Genomic DNA, 21,246 nt, shown 5'->3' with positions numbered 1-21,246 from the left:
ATATCAGCCAGAGAAGCAGATGTTTTATGTGCAGCATGAGATGGTGCATTATCATGCAGAAAAATGATCTTGCTGTGAAATACACGGTTCTTCTTCTTGAACCATGGCAGGAAGTGCTGTTTGAGAAAATCCACATACATTATGGAGTTCATCTTTAGCGCCTTCAGGGATCCTAAAGGGGCCGACAATCTCTCTCCCCATGATTCCAGCCAAAAACATTACTCCACCTCCTCCTTGTTGGCGCTGTAGCCGTGTTTGCGTGGGGTGTCCATCAACCAGCCATCCTCCACTCCATTCATCTGGACCATCGAGCGCTGCACGGCACTCATCCGTGAACAAAACAGTTTTGAAATCAGTCTTCATGTAATGTTTGGCCCACTGGAGCCGTTTCTGCTTGTGTGAAGTGGATAGAGGAGGTCGACAGGATGGCATATGCACAGCTGCAAACCTCTGAAGGACCCTGCATCTTGTTGTTCGGGGGACGTTGGAGGCACAAGCAGCTTCAAAAACTTGTCTGCTGCTATGACAAGGCTTTTTTGCCGCTGCTGTTTCAACCTGACGTAATTGCCTGTAGGAAAGAGTCCTCAATTTGCCCTTATCAGCACGCACACGTGTGTACTGTGAATCAGCTACATACTTCTTGATTGCCAAGACACTTCATCCTGATCATCGCACAATGTTGATTGTAGTCATGCCTTGACCTAAACACTCCACAATTTGTTGCTTCTCAGCAGCCGACACATCCTTTTTCTTTCCCATTTTGGCAGAAAATGTAGGCTGCTTAATAATGTGAGAGAGCCTTCTTAAGTAGTCTTGCCTTTCATTGGACACACCTGCCAAACTAATTAGCACAGGTGTCTGCAATTGCTTACAGTGATATAAAGAGCCCTGACACACATCACCATCAATGAGTTTAACTGACAAACAAACAAATTCTTCCCTTATCACTCCTAAACAGTTTTTGCATAATAATTTGGAACGCGGTGTACATGTGCTTTTCCACAAAACACCAGTGGTTCACGTAGTGAATCTTACAGTTCTAACTTGCCAACCGTGGTCTGTATGGAATTGTTCAATAAAGGGCCCAAAATTAAGATAACATAGATGGGAGAGGTCTCTATGAATAGGAATTCCTAAGTAGTTGATACCCTGTGAGGGCCAGGCAAAGGGAAAGTTGGACTGGATGGAATCCTATATGGATTTAGGGAGGGAGACATCGAGGGCCTCAGACTTCGCTGCATTGATTTTAAAATTTTACCATCTAACAAAGTGATCTATTTCAGCCATAACAGCAGGGATGGATATATGTGATTGAGTGATATATACTAGGACATCATCAGCAAATAGAGAGCACTTGTACTCGGTGCCTCCCACCTCAATCCACCTAATATTGGGGTTATGGCGAATTGATGAGAGCAGGTGCTCCGTCACTAGGATGTATAAGAGAGGGGACAGAGGACATCCCTGCCTTGTCCCATTGGTGATTGTGAAAGGTGATGAAAATGTTCTGACGCACCCCCTGGGCCTTGGGACACCCGGAGCCGGACACTTTTTGGTGGATGCTGGTGGTTGTAGTCTTCGTGGCGGCGATCCGGTTCCGTGGCTCAGGGCGGTCAAACCAGTGGCGGAACTATTTATGTGGTTTTGATGTTTAAATGTCCGACTACGCCACCCGTGGATTGCGGTCAGAGTGAACCGCCGCTACAGGGCAGACCGCTAAGGCTGGTGTTGTGGGTGCAGCAGAGCGTAGCATAACTCCCCACGGGAGGAGTATAGCCTCAGGGCAGTGTATGCGGAGGATGGGGGTGATGGTGCAGGGCAGCAGCAGTAACGACACGGAGTCAGTGATGCAGTTCAGGGCCTTTACTCACAGTTCTTATTATCCAGACCACGTCTGCAGGTAACGGCTGCCCACGTCGTACTGTGCTCACCAGGTGAGGGGCTCAGACAACTCCCAGATAACTTTGGAGCGCTTCACAGGACCCCCTTTGTGTGTCCTTTGTCTGGCCTTTCTTACCAACACTTCTGTCCGGCTGCCTCGGGCCTCCTCTTGGTAAACTTGGCGCCAGTTTCCCTGACCCTATGTGGTGCCTTCCTAGCGGGTGGAGCAAGGGGCTGCGCCACATAAAATGTCAGAGCCTCCGGTTTCTAGCTGAGGGTCGTTTCCTGCCTCCACTAGTTCGGGGACCGGTCTCCCCCTTTGGCCTGACCCCTCCACGCAGGTGGATTCGGGCGTGCGGTGGCGACTCGCCCGTCCGCACCCCTGGGATCCCTTCATTCCTCGTTCCTGGAGCCTTCTCCGCTCCTCTTCCTTCCTTCTCCCTCTTGCAGGCCTGGGCCTCTGTTACTAGGCCCGCCTCCGGAGCAGAGCTCATGCAGAGCCCCTGCTCCCTGCCACTTCTGCTCAGACTTCTCTGCACTGAACTAAGATGGTGCCCACCTTTTATACTCCCTTCTCAATGCACCCAGGAACTGCTTCCTCCCTGCTCCTGCACTGCAGGGTTCCCCTTCCTCAGTGTTCCCTCCCCCCACTCCAGCCAGGGACAGGGACTGTCGTGCCCATCTCAGGGGCATATTGGTCGCCCTGCCCCGTGGCAATGTGGTGTAATGCATGCAGGTGTCGGGTCCTGATCCACACTCCATCCTTATCTGAGAGTGAGATATCACACCTCTGGGTGAGGTGCAATACGTCTGTAGCAACCGAGCCCTCGGTGCTACAGTTCCATTTATCTTCAGCCTAGGTGACGTATTGTGATACAGGGCCGTGATTTTGGCTATAAAAGGATCCCCTAGACCCCTACCCCAAGCTTTTTAAGAGAATCATATATGGCGTGCCAGGAGACTCTATGGAATGCTTTCTCAGCATCCAACGAGAGTATCTACTTACAAATTTTTAACTGCATCTAGCCCAGGAAATACTTTGTGCCTAGTAGCAGTGTCTGCTAGTCAGCGGATTATCCCGGCTGTTAAGCAAGCTACACCACCTGTAGTTTGGACACTTAATTTTTTCAAAGGAAATGCTTCGGGACCACGGGATACTTAGTGAAGAGCATCAGGAGGCACCCCAAGGCATAGGGGCTGGGACTGGCACTAGGATGCCTTGCGGTGGACAGCCGAGCTCGATCCTTATAAAAGCTTTTTAACTGCAGCATCTTTAGTGGACGCTACTGGAGCTGGAATTACGCGGCTGCTGGCATGAGACTTGCCCTCCAATAGATCCTTGTAAATGGATTTAAAGTGTATTCATTCAAATTAGAGGGACAATTTAAATTAAAAAGCTTAGAGCTGCCTCCACCACAGGGGGGCTCTCTCGACCCACCAGCGGACAGGCACCAGTATTGGGAGAGGGGGGCTGGCCGTCAGGGTTCACCGCGGCTCTGGCACAAACCCGGCGACACGGAGGTGGCACGGGCAGGAGCGGACTGGCCGTCTCGGCTTCTCACTTTTTGGATTTTAGAAGGGCATGACATGCCTATATCTGTGTCTCCCCCTCCTTTTACTCCTCCACCTCTTTTCTTTTCGCATGACTATATGTACTTGTCACTTTTCCATGTGTTAGTTGTGTCTTCTGAGCAGTTTGTCAGCTTTTGGACACCTTTGAAGGTGTTTTCTATGTGTTTCTATGTGTTTTTGTTTGCCTGCCATTGGTTTTAACGGTGTTCGAAGGTGTTCGACGAACAGTTCGACGAACAGTTCGGCGAACACACGGGTGTTCGACGAACCGAACCGAACTCGAACACTACGGGGGTGGCTCAACACTAATCACAATACCAACCCGTTGCTCCTCATTACCGGAGGAGTAAGGACGAAGTTTGAAATACAATTTGCATGCCTCCTTAAATACAAAAAACTTGTCCCTACCGTCTGAAAACCTGTCTGGGATGGCAACCTTGGGTTCAGGCTGGACAGACCTACCTGCAGAGACCCCCACATTGGCGACCTGTAACCGCTGATGCTGCTGAACCTCACAGCGGAGTTCATTCACCTCCAGGGACAGACGGTGCGAGATCTTCAATTGAACCCATACAAAGGGAAAAAGGGAAAAAAAAGGTGCACGCTCAAAAAAACACAGGGAAAAAAAAATAAAAAAATGTCATTTTTTTTTCCTATTCAAAACGTGCTAAGACGACTATAATGTCACACCAGGTGTGCGAAAGACTTAGTGCAACATAGAGGGAAGAGGTAAAGGAAGCCCAGACACTAGGGAAAGGGGAGAGCGGAGACCTTCTAATCTGATCTAGTGTCACCCTGTCTCAAATACCATCCTTATATTGGCTCTGCACCAATCGCTGCACGCATGCCTCGCCCTGACTTTCCCTGGCGTATGGCTAAGGCTAGGGATTGGAGAAGATGAACACTTGTCGATCTCCACTAAACTTTATAGACAACAAGGGTAGACAAACAGGCGGAATTGCTCAGCTTTAGACGACTCCAAATGTACACACGGCCTCAAGCTCCAGAGAAGACGAAGTACTGCTCTTGCTAAAGCCACACAAGTAGTAATGAATATAGCCGGCACCTCCCTCTCAGACACACCAGTTATTTATACACCCAGGCCAGAGAGCTCATTAGCCAGAGGGAGGTAGCTGCTAGGTCTTAGAGACAGCCTCTCATCTAAGAAGATGTCTGTAATGTCAAACATAGAGATCTCCTGCAACCAACTGGAGGGTGACTGTCTGTCACCTCTGATACACCCGTGAGAGGAGGTTTCCCAGAAAAAGTTCAGAGCCATCCAACGTGGACCACATGATAGCTACAGTGATGTGGTGGATGGGCCTAGAACCAACTTTGAGCAGTGGGTCCAAGGACTGTCCGTCGCTACCTTCGAGGACCTGAAGGATCTGATGGTGAAGGACCAGTTTTTTCATCTTTGCCCAGTGGATGTGCTACAGTTTGTGCTGGACCGGAAGCGAAAGGAGGCTGCCAAAGCAACCCAGATCGCAGATGTCTATGAGGCCAACCGCACACCAGAGGTGCGAAAGTCGGCCGCCGCCAGCTAGAAAAGGTGTAAACCTACAACCACCCCCAGTGTTCCAGTCCTCAGTGGGATCTGCCCCATCTCCCAGCACCCGACCTGCATTTGACTCCCGTAAGTGTTATATTTGTGACCAAATGGGTCACATCAGCCTTGTCTGCCCGGAGAGGCAGAAGATGAACACAACACCTGAAGCCCCAGGACCGCCTGTAGCTATTCTTTTTGAGAGTGGGGCAGTTGGCCAAGCCCGTGAGAACTTACAACCAGTTACTGTGGGCAACACCTTTACTGTTGACCTCAAGGCACTGGCGCAGAATGCACCCTCATCCGCCCTGAGTTCATGTTACCAGAAGAACTCATTCCTGGGAAGACCCTGACTGTCACCGGGTTTGGGTAGGTTTGCCGTCCCATACTGATGGCCCAAATTTTCCTGGACTGGGGTGCGGGGAGGGGGAAGTGAGGGTGTCAGAGAATCTCCCCACTAATGTGCTATTGGGACTTGATCTGCCCTATACATTCCTGACAACCCTCCCAGATCTGATATGCCATGTAATGCCGCTATCAATAATGTCATGTATAATAAAAATGTTTGTGGTGGTAAAGGGGAACTCAGCCACCTCACACTGCGGGGTGATCCAGCTGAGGATCCCCTAAAGTGAGCCATCACAAGTGCTATGGGTGTGTCCCCCTGATGGTCAGGAGTATGGGAGGAAGGTATCCATAGCCTGTCAGAGTTGTGGGGAAAACATATCCCGAATCGGTCAGGGTGATCAGAAAGCTGAATCCCCAGTTTGTCAGAGTGGTGGGCGAGTTGGGTCCACGGCTTGTCAGATCAGCAGGAAGGCTGGGTCGCAAGGTAGGCTTAAGGGGCGATCTGTAAATCAGCCCCTATGCCATCTCAAAGAGGGGGAGATGTCATAAAAATATTAAGAAAATATTAAGAATTTCTCACGCCCAGACCCCACTTCATCACCCTCCCCTATAGTATTTGTCAAAGGAGAAGAGCTGACACTTGGCCAGTGGTTTCTATGCAAATTAACCCACACAGGAGAAGTAGATAACAGACAGCTGCTAGCCCAAAGAGGTGGCAAACCCAATTAGCATGCGAGTGTGTTTTCCAGTGACACAGGCTTGTGATAAATTTACATCTAGCTAATTAAGATTTATTTCGGACTTCAAAAGAATTCAACAAAAATCTATAGTCTTTTCGGCACCTACATGAAATATGGAATATCTGAAGTTCCATACATCCGATAATCGGACCCATATTTTTTTGTGACAGGGTCAGCTAAGGAACATTATTCATAATTTTCCATAGCGGTACCCCCCTCCGGGGAGCTGTAGCGCAAATGTGCAGAATGACATACTGCAGCTATATCATGTGTGGTCTCTGGAGAAAGGTAAAATCATAATGAACAATATGGTATTACTTTTGGGCTTCTGAGGTCAACCTGCGATAAGTTATCATAGAAACCAACTATTTTAATAAAACGTTAAGGTTGGAGCCCAGCCCACATGATGTCATCCCAGGGGGTGTGTGGGCAGGCCTCCCCCTTGGGCATGAAAGACCCCACTGAGAATGGGTTAGTGTTTATTGCCGGGAAATATAGAGTCTATAAGCAAAGGATCACGTTCAATAACGGTCAAATCATTGGAGCGCCCCTCCTCTAGCAATACTGAGTCGTCTCTGCGAACCTTATAGTAAGTTTCTTCTTTAATTCTGTTTATTTTGTTTAACTGTATATTCTGTACTGTAAATGTCTATTTGTAAAATCTTTGGATATTTTTCCTAAACACTGCATCCCTTTTGGATAAAAATATAAAATTTAATAGTCCTGTTTCTTTTGTTCTGTAATCGTTCCCTCCCCGAAGCCATATATGCTACTAGAACACAGGCATCCGATCAGGCCTGTATTATATTTCAAATTGGGTTGGTGGTGGCAGCGAATAATAATAATTGAGCTATTGTGAAGCTGGCAGTAACCATACGGGTGCATATACACATATTCCATGAGTTGGAATCCGGAGGTGTGTATGTCATACACTTTCTGCTCGCATGCTGATAGCTACGTAGTGAGTAATTGGGATCGTGTGGGGGCGAATCCTTGCACAATTCTGACAAAGTGACGGCAGCGGTGGGATATTGTGTGATCTCCCCGGTGTCGTCACTGACGGTCCTGACAATGCCAATTTTCAGTTATTTACAACCTGTAAAATGTTTGGAAACTCAGTTGTGCCGAACAATTTGGAACAGGGCATTATGAGGATTTTTAGTTTTAAAAAAATTCTGTCATCATTGGAAGCATTGGCCAATAAAATGTGATTTATCCTCTAATGGTTGATGATTTGAACATTGTACTGACTCCTTTGCTTCAACCATTTAAAAAAATCAGAGAAAATATTAAGAACATGGTATATTTATATACACATATCACATAATGTTATTGATCCAGTACTTCACATATTGTGGGTAAGAACTCAGATGTGGCTCTTGAGAAGGTATAGGATAGGCACGGAGAGAGGAAAAGAAAAAAAGGAAAGATGTTATAGGAAATATGAAAGTACAGAATGCAAAAGGTAAAAATTAAAAGAAAAGGAATGAGTCATATAAAAAAAATATCTGCGCTCTCCAACCATTGTGTTTTATTAAATATTATTGATTGGCAATAGCATTATTTCCACAAAGTTTGGATAGGATGCTTCTGCATCTCTCTTCAGCTTCTAAAAGATGGAGACAAAACATAAAACTGATGCAATCTAGTCTAAAGGTGAATTTCTTACCGTCCCCATACAGATATCTTCCACATCAATCCAAACAGAGTCAGCCACTATTTCCCGGCGTGCTCCAGCTGTCACAGTATAGTACGCCAAAATGCGGAATGATGGGATAAATTTTTCTGTTATAGATAACAACATAGACACAGGATTCTGGTCTTTCTGTCTCACTTGTGTCCCCACTTCCATTATTCTACCTTTGTTCATTATCTGTAGAAAAAGAAAACAACAATAGCAGAGAAGAGAGACTCGAATCTTGGGAAGTTCTTGGCTGCCTCATAAGAGAAAACTATTGACAAAAACGAGTAGTAACCATAACTCTAGTCTTTATATATTCTGTAATTGGTCACTAAAGGGATTGTTGATCCCTGAAAAAAAACCACTCAAAATGCTGTTAAATTTTAAAATAGATAACCCTCACCTTTCCTATCCCACCCATAAGCCAATGGTACAAATCAGTCTCTGTCCTACCTTTTAGGTCAAGACACATGTACAGTCATGGCCAAAAGTTTTGAGAATGACACCAAAATTATATTTTCACATGATCTGCTGGCCTCTGGTTTTTATTAATGTTTGTCTGATGTATATATCACATACAGAAATATAATTGCAATCATATTATGAGTACCAATAGGTTATATTGACAGTTAGAATGAGTTAATGCAGCAAGTCAATATTTGCAGTGTTACCCCTTCTTCTTCAAGACCTCTGTAATTCTCCCTGGCATGCTCTCAATCAACTTTTGGACCAAATCCTGACTGATAGCAGTCCATTCTTGCATAATCAATGCTTGCATTTTGCCAGAATTTGTTGGTTTTTGTTTGTCCATCCGTCTCTTGATGATTGACCACAAGTTCTCAGTGGGATTAAGATCTGGGGAGTTTCCAGGCCATGGACCCCAAATCTCTATGTTTTTTTCCATGAGCCATTTAGTTATCACCTTTGCTTTATGGCAAGATGCTCCATCATGCTGTAAAAGGCATTGTTGGGCGCCAAAATGCTCTTGGACGGTTGGGAGAAGTTGCTCTTGGAGAACATTCTGGTACCATTCTTTATTCATGGCTGTGTTTTTAGGCAAGACTGTGAGTGAGCCGATTCCCTTGGCTGAGAAGCAACCCCACACATGAATGGTTTCAGGATGCTTTACAGTTGGCATGAGACAAGACTGGTGGTAGCACTCACCTCTTCTTCTCCGAATAAGCTGTTTTCCAGATGTCCCAAACAATCGAAAAGGGGATTCATCAGAGAAAATGACTTTGCCCCAGTCCTCAGCAGTCCACTCCCTGTACCTTTTGCAGAATATCAGTCGGTCCCTGATGTTTTTTCTGGAGAGAAGTGGCTTCTTTGCTGCCCTCCTTGAAACCAGCCCTTGCTCAAAGAGTCTCCGCCTCACAGTGCGTGCAGAAGCACTCACACCAGCTTGCTGCCGTTCCTGAGCAAGCTCGGCACTGCTGGTAGTCCAATCCCGCAGCTGAAACAGTTTTAAGATACGGTCCTGGCGCTTGCTGGTCTTTCTTGGGCACGCTGGAGCCTTTTTGACAACAATGGAAGCTCTCTCCTTGAAGTTCTTGATGATGCGATAGATTGTTGACTGAGGTGCAATCTTTGTAGCTGCGATACTCTTCCCTGTTAGGCCATTTTTGTGCAGTGCAATGATGGCTGCACGTGTTTCTTTAGAGATAACCATGGTTAACTGAAGAGAAACAATGATACCAAGAACCAGCCTCCTTTTAAAGTGTCCACTGATGTCATTCTTACTTAATCATGACTGATTGATCGCCAGCCCTGTCCTCATCAACACCCACACCTGTGTTAATGGATCAATCACTAAAACAATGTTAGCTGCTCCTTTTAAGGCAGGACTGCAATGATGTTGAAATGTGTTTTGGGGGTTAAAGTTCATTTTCTGGGCAAATATTGACTTTGCAAGTACAGTAATTGCTGTTAAGCTGATCACTCTTTGACATTCAGGAGTATATGCAAATTGCCATTACAAAAATGAAGCAGTAAACTTTGGAAAAATTACTATTTGTCTCATTCTCAATACTTTTGGCCATGACTGTATTATCACTGCAGCTTTTCAGTGGCTGAAACCAGTGAGTTAGTGTTATGTTTTTCATTTTACCGCATTCTGTTTGTTTTTTTTAAAGGGATAAACAACAATGTACAGTAGTTCCTAAAGGTTTTTACGGATTTGTAGTACAGCACCCATAAGGTCCTTTATGTTCTCATTGTTCCATATGTACATGTATATATATATGGACATATGGAGATACAACAATATATTCTTACAGATCAAGATCTGTTTCTGCAATATCTCTCTACGAACAGAAAAGTTTTTAATCAGATTACCCTTCTTTATTGTGTCAATGTGATACAATAGGGAATATAATCTTTCACCAATTCCGATGCATTATGGATCCCCTGAGGAAGCATAGATTCGAAACACATGTTTTGTGCAAGGAGAAAATACACAGTAGCTCACTTAGCATAAGTAATCTCCTATGTTAATTCACTAATTATTCAGATACGTAAGTAGTTAGTTGCTTGCTGTGGATGGTTATAATTAGGAATATAGTGCAGCCTCATAGACACAGTTTATCTATCATTGCATTGTCGGTGCATGCATACTTATTTCTACTACCTACAGTACTAATTATATTGATAAAATGTTGACACCTTAAGTGTAGCCATTAGTGATGAGCGAGCACTAAAATGCTCGGGTGCTTGTTGCTCGGGTCGAGCACATTGGAATACTCAGGTGCTCGACCCGAGCAACGAGCCCAATGTAAGTCTATGGGAAACTCGAACATTTTTCTGGCGGTCCCCCCCCCCCCCGGCGGTCTGCAGAAGGTCAAAAATTGCCCAAATCAATGGGAACAGTGCTCAATTAAACGTCAGGCAGGCAGTATATATAGGCAGACAGGCTGGCAGGGTATATAGGAGGGTGCATGAAAAACATAGCAGGGCACTTGGAACACACTAGTATCCTCCGATTTTCATGCACTCGTCTCTTTAAAAAAGCAGTCCGGCAATTTATCAGCGCCATACATCTGTACCCGACAATTTAGAACAGAAAGAATAGACCATCACACATAGATTAGATAGATAGAAACATGTCAGTCACATATATAATAAGTACAGTGACAGTGTTGGTTATTGTACTTGTCATTTAGAGTTAAAATAAAGGAGTTATTAAAAAAAAAATTGGCGTGGGGTTCCCCGTAATTTTAGTCTCTAGCAGAGGTTAAGCAGATGGCTGGGGCAGATGTTTGAAGCCTGGGAAGGGGGTAATACCCATGAAGCTTCCCAGGCTACTAATATCAGCCCCAAATGGAATGACTAGCCTTTACTAGCTATTAAAATGGGGGACCCAAAAAATAATGACGTTGGATCCCCCCTATTTTAATAGCTAGCAAAGGCTAGGCAGACAGCTGGGGGCTGATATTAATAGCCCAGGAAGGGTGCCATGAATATTGGCCCCCTCCCAGGCTAGAAACACCAGCCGTCAGCCGCCCCAGAAATGGCGCTTCCCACTGACCTGTAGCGGTGGCAGGGGGTAATAGGGTTGGGGTTGATGTCAGCTTATAATGCCAGCTGACATCAAGCACCGGTTAGTAATGGAGAGGCGTCTATAAGACACCCCCATTACTAACCCCATAATGAAAGTGAAATGTGAAATAAAAACACAAACACCCAGAAAAAAGTCCTTTAATTGAAATAAAGACACAATTCTTTAATGTTTTAAATGAAACTCTACTTACCGTATCGCCCATTCCAGCTGAAGCCAACGATCTCCTGCAATAAAAGTAAAATAATAAACCAACCTCATCCTTACCTTTCCATGGTTCCCAGGACGGCTCCAGCACTGCTACATTGACATGACAGGCTGGACCGCAGCAGAACGCTGCCATCCAGCTTGCCATGCCACAGACACTGAGAAGCTCCTCTGTGAAGCTCCTCAGTGTCTCACTGTGACGGCATCCAGATGAGCCGAGATCAATGAACGCTGCCATCCAGCTTGTCATCCTTCAGAGACACTGAGGAGAGCATGCCTGCTTTACTTTTATTGCAGGAGATCGTTGGCTTCAGCTGGAATGGGCGTGACAGTAAGTATGGTTTAATTTAGAACATTAAAGAATTGTGTCTTTATTTCAATTAAAGGATTTTATTCAGGGTGTTTGTGGTTTTTTTTTAACTTTCACTCTGGGGTTAGTAATGGGGGTGTCTTATAGACGACTCTCCATTACTAACCTGGGCTTGATGTCAGCTGGCATTATAAGCTGACATCAACTTCAACCCTATTACCCCACTGCCACCGCTACAGGGCAGTGGAAAGAGCGAGGCTAAGTGCCAGAATTGGGGCATCCTATGGATGTGCCATTTCTGGGGCGGCTGACGGCTGATGTTTTTAGCCTGGGAGGGGGCCAATATTCATGGCACCCTTCCTGAGCTATTAATATCAGCCCCCAGCTGTCTGCCTAGCCTTTGCTAGCTATTAAAATAGGGGGGACCCCACGTCATTTTTTTTGGGGTCCTCCATTTTAATAGCTAGTAAAGGCTAGGTATTCAGCTGGGGGCTGATATTAGTAGGATTACCCCCTTCCCAGGCTTCAAACATCTGCCCCAGCCGTCTGCTTAAACTCCGCTAGAGACTAAAATTACGGGGAATCCCACATCAATTTTTTTTTTAATAAATCCTTTATTTTAACACTAAATGACAAGTACAATAACCAACACTATCACTGTAATTATTATATATGTGACTGACATGTTTCTATCTATCTAATCTATGTGTGATGCTCTATTCTTTCTGTTCTAAATTGTCGGGTACCGGTGTATGCCGCTGCTGAATTGCCAGCTTTTCATGTTTCACTGTTGGCACTGTTCCTATCGATTTGGGCAATCACTGTAATGCCACAACCACCATGGCTGTGACATTACAGTGAGTGGCAGACAATCCCTGAATGATTGGTGTTCTAAATAGCGCCAAACATGCAGGACGGGGACCCGAGCTCCCGCCCGAGCATCTCGAAAGTACTCGGCGAGCTCCGAGCATCTCGAGTACTGAGATGCTTGGGCGAGTACCGAGCAGTGGCGAGCATGCTCGCTCATCACTAGTAGCCATGTCATGGAGAGCTAATTGTTTTATATGAGAATCATGCAATTCTTAATTTGGAATTAAATTATTACTCCAGATTACAGTAGGTCCCAAAAGTTGGATAATCTTTGATATAACTTATTTTGGGGTTCTTTTCCAACAAACAAGTTCTTTTAAGAGCAGATATGCCTTTTAGTGATGATTTTGAATTAAATTTTCATTAAATTTTTTAATGAATTATTATCAGGTGAATGAGCTTCGTGTACAGCTAGGTCCTCATTATGAATATGAATCCAGAAATTGATAATGTTTAAACCTAATAAAGGTCATACAACTAAAACAAGTTACCACATAGTTGAATTGGTTGATTTGGTTTTGAACAATGGGGTCACTGTTCCAGATATTAAAGTGTACAACTGCAACTTCTCCCGGCTTCATGTCCCCTGATACACTCAGATGTAAGTAATTGCCACTAATAGGTTTGTATGCAATGGCTTCCATGGTGGCAGAAGCTTGTTGCTCCTTAGTTAACTTTTCATCCATGGTTGACACCTAGAAGCAAAAAAAAGGAAAGAAATATGTACCATGGATCAGTATAGAAGTCATACCAATAGTAATAATCAGTAACCATAGTGATATAACAAACAGGGGTGTCACTATAGTAATAAAACACAACAAACAGTACATTATAGTGCACTGGAAAACTGTGACATCAAGACAGAGCTATCAATTAAAATATAAAGCAAACTGAAGTAATTACAGGCATAAATATACCAAAATGTATACATTTAATAATGTAACTAAATAATAAATAGTTAAATGTATAATAGATATAGATTAAAAAAATACCATGAGGCTCTTGTGGAAGAAAATGAAAGTGAATTAATATCAAGTTAACATCAATGTGGGAGATGCTAAAAAAACTACTAATGTCAATAACTTGCAAATCTACACATTCAGACAAATAAGTCTAAAACGGTGCAATAAACATACAGTTGATGTTATGTTCTATTGTGGTTTGAGTAGCGTTTTACTCATATTTTTTAGGACATGACTCGTTTCTGTTAAATAGAAGACTGTAATGTTGCAACAAAGATATTGAATTGCAAAAAAAGATGTATAAAACCAATTTGTCTTCTATGATAATAATGAGACATAAGATGTCAATAATTACTGAGTGGAAGCCACAATACAGATGACTCACTGTACTCACTTGGGATTTATAACTGACATGCCTATCTATTGAGGTTGGTTTGTGTTTAATGGGATGGAATGTTGATATGGTGAAAATATGTATATTGTGTATTTTATGTGCATCCATGTATAACGAGACTGTGGTCCTAATAATCACTAAGACAATACAGTAATATGGATGACTCTCACTGCACTCCTCAATGTATTATTCAAATCCTACCATTGTCTCCCCAATGATGGCATACCAGGAGCAACAACTTATCCCGGGACTTGTGTTCTCGATTTGTAACATCAATGTCCGCCCCAAAATTTCTAAAGTTTTGAAAGTTATGTCACCACTGTAGTGTTGAGCGATACCTTCCGATATCAGGATATATCGTATCGGATTGGATCGGACCGATACCCAAAAAGTATCGGATATCGCCGATTCCGATACCGGAAACCAATGCAAGTCAATGGGACACAAATATCGGAATGAAAATAAACCCTTTCTTTCCTTGTAGGTTAATTCTACATGAAGTAAAACAACTAAGAATAATGTAGAATGTATTACACGAAAAGCCGGCAATTCATCAGTGGCATACACCGGTACCCGACAATTTACAACAGAAAGAATAGAGCATCACACATAGATTAGATAGATAGAAACATGTCAGTCACATATCTATGAAGTACAGTGACAGTGTTGCTTACTGTACTTGTCATTTAGTGTAAAGGATTTATTTAAAAAAATAATAGTGTTTTCGTGCACTGTCTCTTTAAGAAAGCCGGCCGGCAATTCAGCATCTGTACCCGACAATTTAGAATAGAAGGAATAGAGAATCATACATAGATTAGATAGATAGAAACATGTCAGTCACATATATATGAAGTACAGTGACAGTGTTGATTACTGTACTTGTCATTTAGTGTTAAAATAAAGGATTTATTTAAAAAAAAATTGGCGTGGGGTTCCCCTTAATTTTAGTCTCTAGCGGAGGTTAAGCAGACGGCTGGGGCAGATGTTTGAAGCCTGGGAAGGGGGTAATACCCACGGAGCTTCCCAGGCTACTAATATCAGCCCCCAGCTGAATACCTAGCCTTTACTAGCTATTAAAATGGGGGAACCCCCCAAAAAAATAACGTGGGTTCCCCCCTAATTTAATAGCTAGCAAAGGCTAGGCAGACAGCTGGGGGCTGATTTTAATAGCCCAGGAAGGGTGCCATGAATATTGGCCCCCTCCCAGGCTAGAAACACCAGCCGTCAGCCGCCCCAGAAATGGCGCATCCATAGGATGCGCCAATTCTGGCACTTAGCCTCGCTCTTCCCACTGCCCTGTAGCGGTGGCAGTGGGGTAATAGGGCTGGGGTTGATGTCAGCTTATAATGCCAGCTGACATCAAGCCCAGATTAGTAATGGAGAGGCGTCTATAAGACACCCCCATTACTAACCCCATAGTCAAAGTTAAAGAAAAACACAAACACCCAGAATACAGTCCTTTAATTGAAATAAACACACAATTCTTTATTGTTCTAAATTAAACCATACTTACCATCACGCCCATTCCAGCTGAAGCCAACGATCTCCTGCAATAAAAGTAAAATAATAAAGCAACCTCATCCTTACCTTTCCATGGTTCCCACGACAGCTTCAGCTCTGCTACATCGAGATGACAGGCTGGACCGCAGCAGAACGCTGCCATCCAGCCTGTCATCCCGCAGACACTGAGAAGCGCAGGCATGCTTGCGCTCTGCAGTGTCTGGCTGTGACGGCATAAAGATGAGCCGAGGTCATGTCCAATGAACTCGGCGCACCTCATGCACGTCACTGACAGCGTGGGAAAATTCTCACGCTGAAGCGCTGAGTGCAGGAGAATTTTCCCACGCTGTCAGTGACGTGCATGAGGTGAGCTGAGTTCATTGGACATGACCTCGGCTCATCTTTATGCCGTCACAGCCAGACACTGAGGAGTGGAAGTATGCCTGCGCTTCTCAGTGTCTGCGGGATGACAGGCTGGATGGCAGCGTTCTGCTGCGGTCCAGCCTGTCATCTCGATGTAGCAGAGCTGAAGCTGTCGGGGGAGCCATGGAAAGGTAAGGATGAGGTTGCTTTATTATTTTACTTTTATTGCAGGAGATCGTTGGCTTCAGCTGGAATGGGCGTGACTGTAAGTATGGTTTAATTTAGAACAATAAAGAATTGTGTGTTTATTTCAATTAAAGGACTTTTTTCTGGGTGTTTGTGGTTTTTTTAAATACTTTACTAGAAATTCATGGCGGTCATGTCTAATATTGGCGTGACCCCATGAATTTCGGGCTTAGGGCCAGCTGATAATGCCAAGCTGGCCTTAACCCCTTTATTACCCAGTGAGCCACCGCACCAGGGCCCTGGATGAGTTGGGTACAGCGCCAGAAGATGGCGCTTCTATGAACGAGCCATTTTCTGGGGCGGCTGCGGACTGCAATTTGCAGCGGGGGGGGGCCCAGAAAGCTTGGGTCTCCCTGCGCTGCGGATTCCAGCCCCCAGCTGCCTAGTTGTACCTGGCTGGACACAAAAATAGGGCGAAGCCCCACGCATTTTTTTTTTTAATTATTTCATGAAATTCATGGAATAATTAAGAAAAAAAGGGCTTCCCTATATTGTTGTGTCCAACCAGGTACAAATAGGCAGCTGGTGGTTGGGGGCAGCCCGTTCCTGCCTGCTGTACCTGGCTGGACACAAATATAGTGCGAAGCCCCACGTCAATTTTTTTTTAATTATTTCAGGAAATTCATGAATTTAAAAAAAAAATACGTGGAGCTTCGCCCTATTTTTGTGTCCAGCCAGGTACAACTAGGCAGCTGGGGGCTGGAATCTGCAGCGCAGGGGGGCCCAAGCTTTCTGGGCCCCACCCGCTGCAAATTGCAGTCCGCAGCCACCCCGGAAAATGGCGCGTTCATAGAAGCGCCATCTTCTGGCGCTGTACCCAACTCATCCAGGGCCCTGGTGCGGTGGCTCACTGGGTAATAAAGGGGTTAAGGCCAGCTTGGCATTATCAGCTGGCCCTAAGCCCGAAATTCATGGGGTCACGCCAATATTAGACATGACCACCATGAATTTCTAGTAAAGTATTTAAAAAAAACACAAACACCCAGAAAAAAGTCCTTTAATTGAAATAAACACACAATTCTTTATTGTTCTAAATTAAACCATACTTACAGTCACGCCCATTCCAGCTGAAGCCAACGATCTCCTGCAATAAAAGTAAAATAATAAAGCAACATCATCCTTACCTTTCCATGGCTCCCACGACAGCTTCAGCTCTGCTACATCGAGATGACAGGCTGGACCGCAGCAGAACGCTGCCATCCAGCCTGTCATCCCGCAGACACTGAGAAGCGCAGGCATGCTTGCGCTCCTCAGTGTTTCTCTGTGACGGCATAAAGATGAGCCGAGGTCATGTCCAATGAACTCAGCTCACTTCAAGTACGTCACTGACAGCGTGGGAGAATTCTCACGCTGAAGCGCTGAGTGCAGGAGAATTTTCCCACGCTGTCAGTGACGTGCATGAGGTGAGCTGAGTTCATTGGACATGACCTCACCTCATGTATGTCACTGACAGCGTGGGAGAATTCTCACGCTGAAGCGCTGAGTGCAGGAGAATTTTCCCACGGTGTCAGTGACGTGCATGAGGTGAGCTGAGTTCATTGGACATGACCTCGGCTCATCTTTATGCCGTCACAGCCTGACACTGAGGAGCGCAAGCATGCCTGCGCTTCTCAGTGTCTGCGGGATGACAGGCTGAATTGCAGCGTTCTGCTGCGGTCCAGCCTGTCATCTCGATGTAGCAGAGCTGAAGCTGTCGTGGGAGCCATGGAAAGGTAAGGATGATGTTGCTTTATTATTTTTCTTTTATTGCAGGAGATCGTTGGCTTCAGCTGGAATGGGCGTGATGGTAAGTATGGTTTAATTTAGAACAATAAAGAATTGTGTCTTTATTTCAATTAAAGGACTTTTTTCTGGGTGTTTGTGTTTTTTTTTAAATACTTTACTAGAAATTCATGGCGGTCATGTCTAATATTGGCGTGACCCCATGAATTTCGGGCTTAGGGCCAGCTGATAATGCCAAGCTGGCCTTAACCCCTTTATTACCCAGTGAGCCACCGCACCAGGGCCCTGGATGAGTTGGGTACAGCGCCAGAAGATGGCGCTTCTATGAACGCGCCATTTTCCGGGGCGGCTGCGGATTGCAATTTGCAGCGGGTGGGGCCCAGAAAGCTTGGGCCTCCCTGCGCTGCGGATTCCAGCCCCCAGCTGCCTAGTTGTACCTGGCTGGACACAAATATAGGGCGAAGCCCCACATCAATTTTTTTTAATTATTTCATGAATTTCCTGAAATAATTTTAAAAAAATTGACGTGGGGCTTCGCACTATATTTGTGTCCAGCCAGGTACAGCAGGCAGGAACGGGCTGCCCCCAACCACCAGCTGCCTATTTGTACCTGGTTGGACGCAACAATATAGGGAAGCCCTTTTTTTCTTAATTATTCCATGAATTTCATGAAATAATTAAAAAAAAAAACCGTGGAGCTTCTCCCTATTTTTGTGTCCAGCCAGGTACAACTAGGCAGCTGGGGGATGGAATCTGCAGCGCAGGGAGGCCCAAGCTTTCTGCCCCCCCCCCCCCCGCTGAAAATTGCAGTCCGCAGCCGCCCCGGAAAATGGCGCGTTCATAGAAGCTGGATGCTGTACCTGGCTGGCATACAAAAATATGGCGAAGCCCACGTCAAAAGTTTTGGGAAAAATTAATTAAAAAATAAATAATAATTTAGGGACTGCATCTTTATTAACTCCTCAAATGTCATTTAGTGTTAAAATAAAGGATTTATTTAAAAAAAAAATGGCGTGGGATCCCCCATAATTTTAGTCTCTAGCGGAGGTTAAGCAGACGGCTGGGGCAGATGTTTGAAGCCTGGGAAGGGGGTAATACCCACGGAGCTTCCCAGACTACTAATATCAGCCCCCAGCTGAATACTTAGCCTTTACTAGCTATTAAAATGGGGGACCCCCCCAAAAAAATGACGTGGGGTTCCCCCTATTTTAATAGCTAGCAAAGGCTAGGCAGACAGCTGGGGACTGATATTAATAGCCCAGGAAGGGTGCCATGAATATTGGCCCCCTCCCAGGCTAGAAACACCAGCCGTCAGCCGCCCCAGAAATGGCGCATCCATAGGATGCGCCAACTCTGGCACTTAGCCTCGCTCTTCCCACTGCCCTTGTGCGGTGGCAGGGGGTAATAGTGGTGGGGTTCATGTCAGCGCCAGCTGCCATGAAGCCCAGGTTAGTAATGATGGGCGTCTATAAGACACCCCCATTACTAACCTACAAAGTGTTAAAAAGAAAACACACACTACACCCAGAAAAAAATAATTTATTTGAAATAAAACACACCATTTTATTTAATTCTTAGTTTACTAAAAATAATAGTTACCTGTCCACGTTCCTGCGCTGATCTCCCATGTCCAGCTGTCACATCTGGAGATGGTGACAGCTGTGCATGGCTGCTGTAAGCTCACGCTGCCGGGAACACGTCCGCTCCCGGCAGCGGGAGCCCCTGACTGAGGTCACCGGAGTGCATTCAGGCAGCGCTGCTCCGGAGACCTCCTTTATGGCACTGCTGTACCGTGGGAATTTCTCACGATACAGCAGGGCCGTAAAGGAGCTAACCGGAGCAGCGCTGCCTGAACTCCGGTGAACCCTTACGGCCCCGTCATTCTAGCGGCGGCAGCGGTTCAGAGCGGTCACATTCTATGTGGCTGCTCTAAACTGGAGATCTTCGTGGGACACTCGTGGACTACTACGGAGGGGTAAGCATAAGGTTGTGGTTTATTATTTTATATTTTATTACAGGAGATCGATGGCTTCAGGGAATTAGGTGTCTAGGTGAGTATAGGTGTAGTTTTTTATTTTTTACTTTATTTTAGGTGGCGATCGGCGGGGACAGGTAATGTATGAACTAATTTATTGTAGGTAACCACTGGCCACCAATGACATGTATTTAAAATTTATTGGGGACACAGTAGGGCAATTTAAATAGCAGGATCAGGCTGATGGGAACTACTGCTCCCATCGAGCTGATCCTGCTGGCACGAGTGGACGGGGGACAGACATAGGCCGATGTGAGTAGTAGTGTCACATCGGCCTATGTCTGCCTGCACGCACACACCCCCAGACATCGCACAGACACCGCACACATCACACAGACATCGCACAGACACCGCACACACATCCCGCACACATCGCACAGACACCGCGCACACCCGCACAAACATCGCACACACACCCCGCACACACACGCACAGACACCCGCACACACACTAATCATGACCGGTCTGATGGTCTGGGAGGTGAGGCTGACCTGTGCGGCCGTGGGAAAGTTCATGTGAGTTCATGCAATGCAGTCAAGCATGAACTCACATGAACCCTCTGAGGGCACCGCGGCGACTTCAAATGAACAGCTGATCGGCATCACCTGATACCTCAGCTGTTCATTTGAAATAACCGGCGGGAAAGCGCAGCACAGAACGGGAAAGCCGGCGGTGAAGTCTTTTCACTGCCAGCTTCCCCGCCCGGGTCCTTCGCTCCTTGGTGCTGCGCTCCCCGCCCGGTCCTAATTTACGATCGGGATGGGAGGTGGTGAGGGGAGCGGAGGATCGGGGTGGGAGGCTGCGGGGAAGCAGTATGGGGCTGTGTGATTGTTTAAAAGCCGGCGGCTTTTTACCGCCCGCCGGCTTTTAAACAATCAGGAGAATTCTCCCCCGCTGGGATGGCATTCTGATGACAGGCTGGATCGCAGCTGAGCGCTGCCATCCAGCTTGTCATCCTTCAGAGACACAGCAGAGCGCAGGTATTATGGGAACTTCCGATTCCGGTATTCGATATTGTAAAAGTATCGGAATTAAGTATCGGAATTCCGATACCGCGAATATCGGCCGATACCCGATATTTCAGTATCGGAATGCTCAACACTAGTGAGTCACCAGTATAAGTGTAATCACAGGCAATAAATAGCATCCAACACTTCACCAGATGTGTTTCAAGACCACCTTGCTTTCTTTTTTAATTGTGCCACCAGGAAATGCTAGAGTGGACACTACTATTATCACAAACAATATTTGGTTCCCCTTTACACTTACCGCAACTGGATACAAACAGGGAACACGTGTCTTGATATCCCCGGTTT

General features: G+C 45.6%; 1 protein-coding gene across 2 annotated transcripts in view; it reads right to left on the bottom strand.

The window, feature by feature from the left end:
• LOC141167053 (complement C3-like) overlaps positions 1-21,246 on the bottom strand; it is a 439,340-nt gene that overhangs the window by 244,515 nt on the left and 173,579 nt on the right. For both annotated transcript variants that reach the window (XM_073654379.1, XM_073654380.1), the window contains exons 12-13: positions 13,200-13,403; positions 7,757-7,960 (exon numbers count right to left, since the gene is read on the bottom strand). In XM_073654379.1, the coding sequence (XP_073510480.1) occupies positions 7,757-7,960; positions 13,200-13,403 (408 nt within the window). The remainder of the gene's footprint in view (positions 1-7,756; positions 7,961-13,199; positions 13,404-21,246) is intronic.

This window comes from Phyllobates terribilis, unplaced genomic scaffold, assembly GCF_046119375.1.
Source record: "Phyllobates terribilis strain yellow unplaced genomic scaffold, ASM4611937v1 Scaffold_11__3_contigs__length_659146591, whole genome shotgun sequence".
In the NCBI taxonomy this organism is placed as follows: Eukaryota; Metazoa; Chordata; class Amphibia; order Anura; family Dendrobatidae; genus Phyllobates; species Phyllobates terribilis.
The sequence above is the reverse complement of the archived record's forward strand: the minus strand, read 5'-3'. Positions and strand labels throughout refer to the sequence as shown.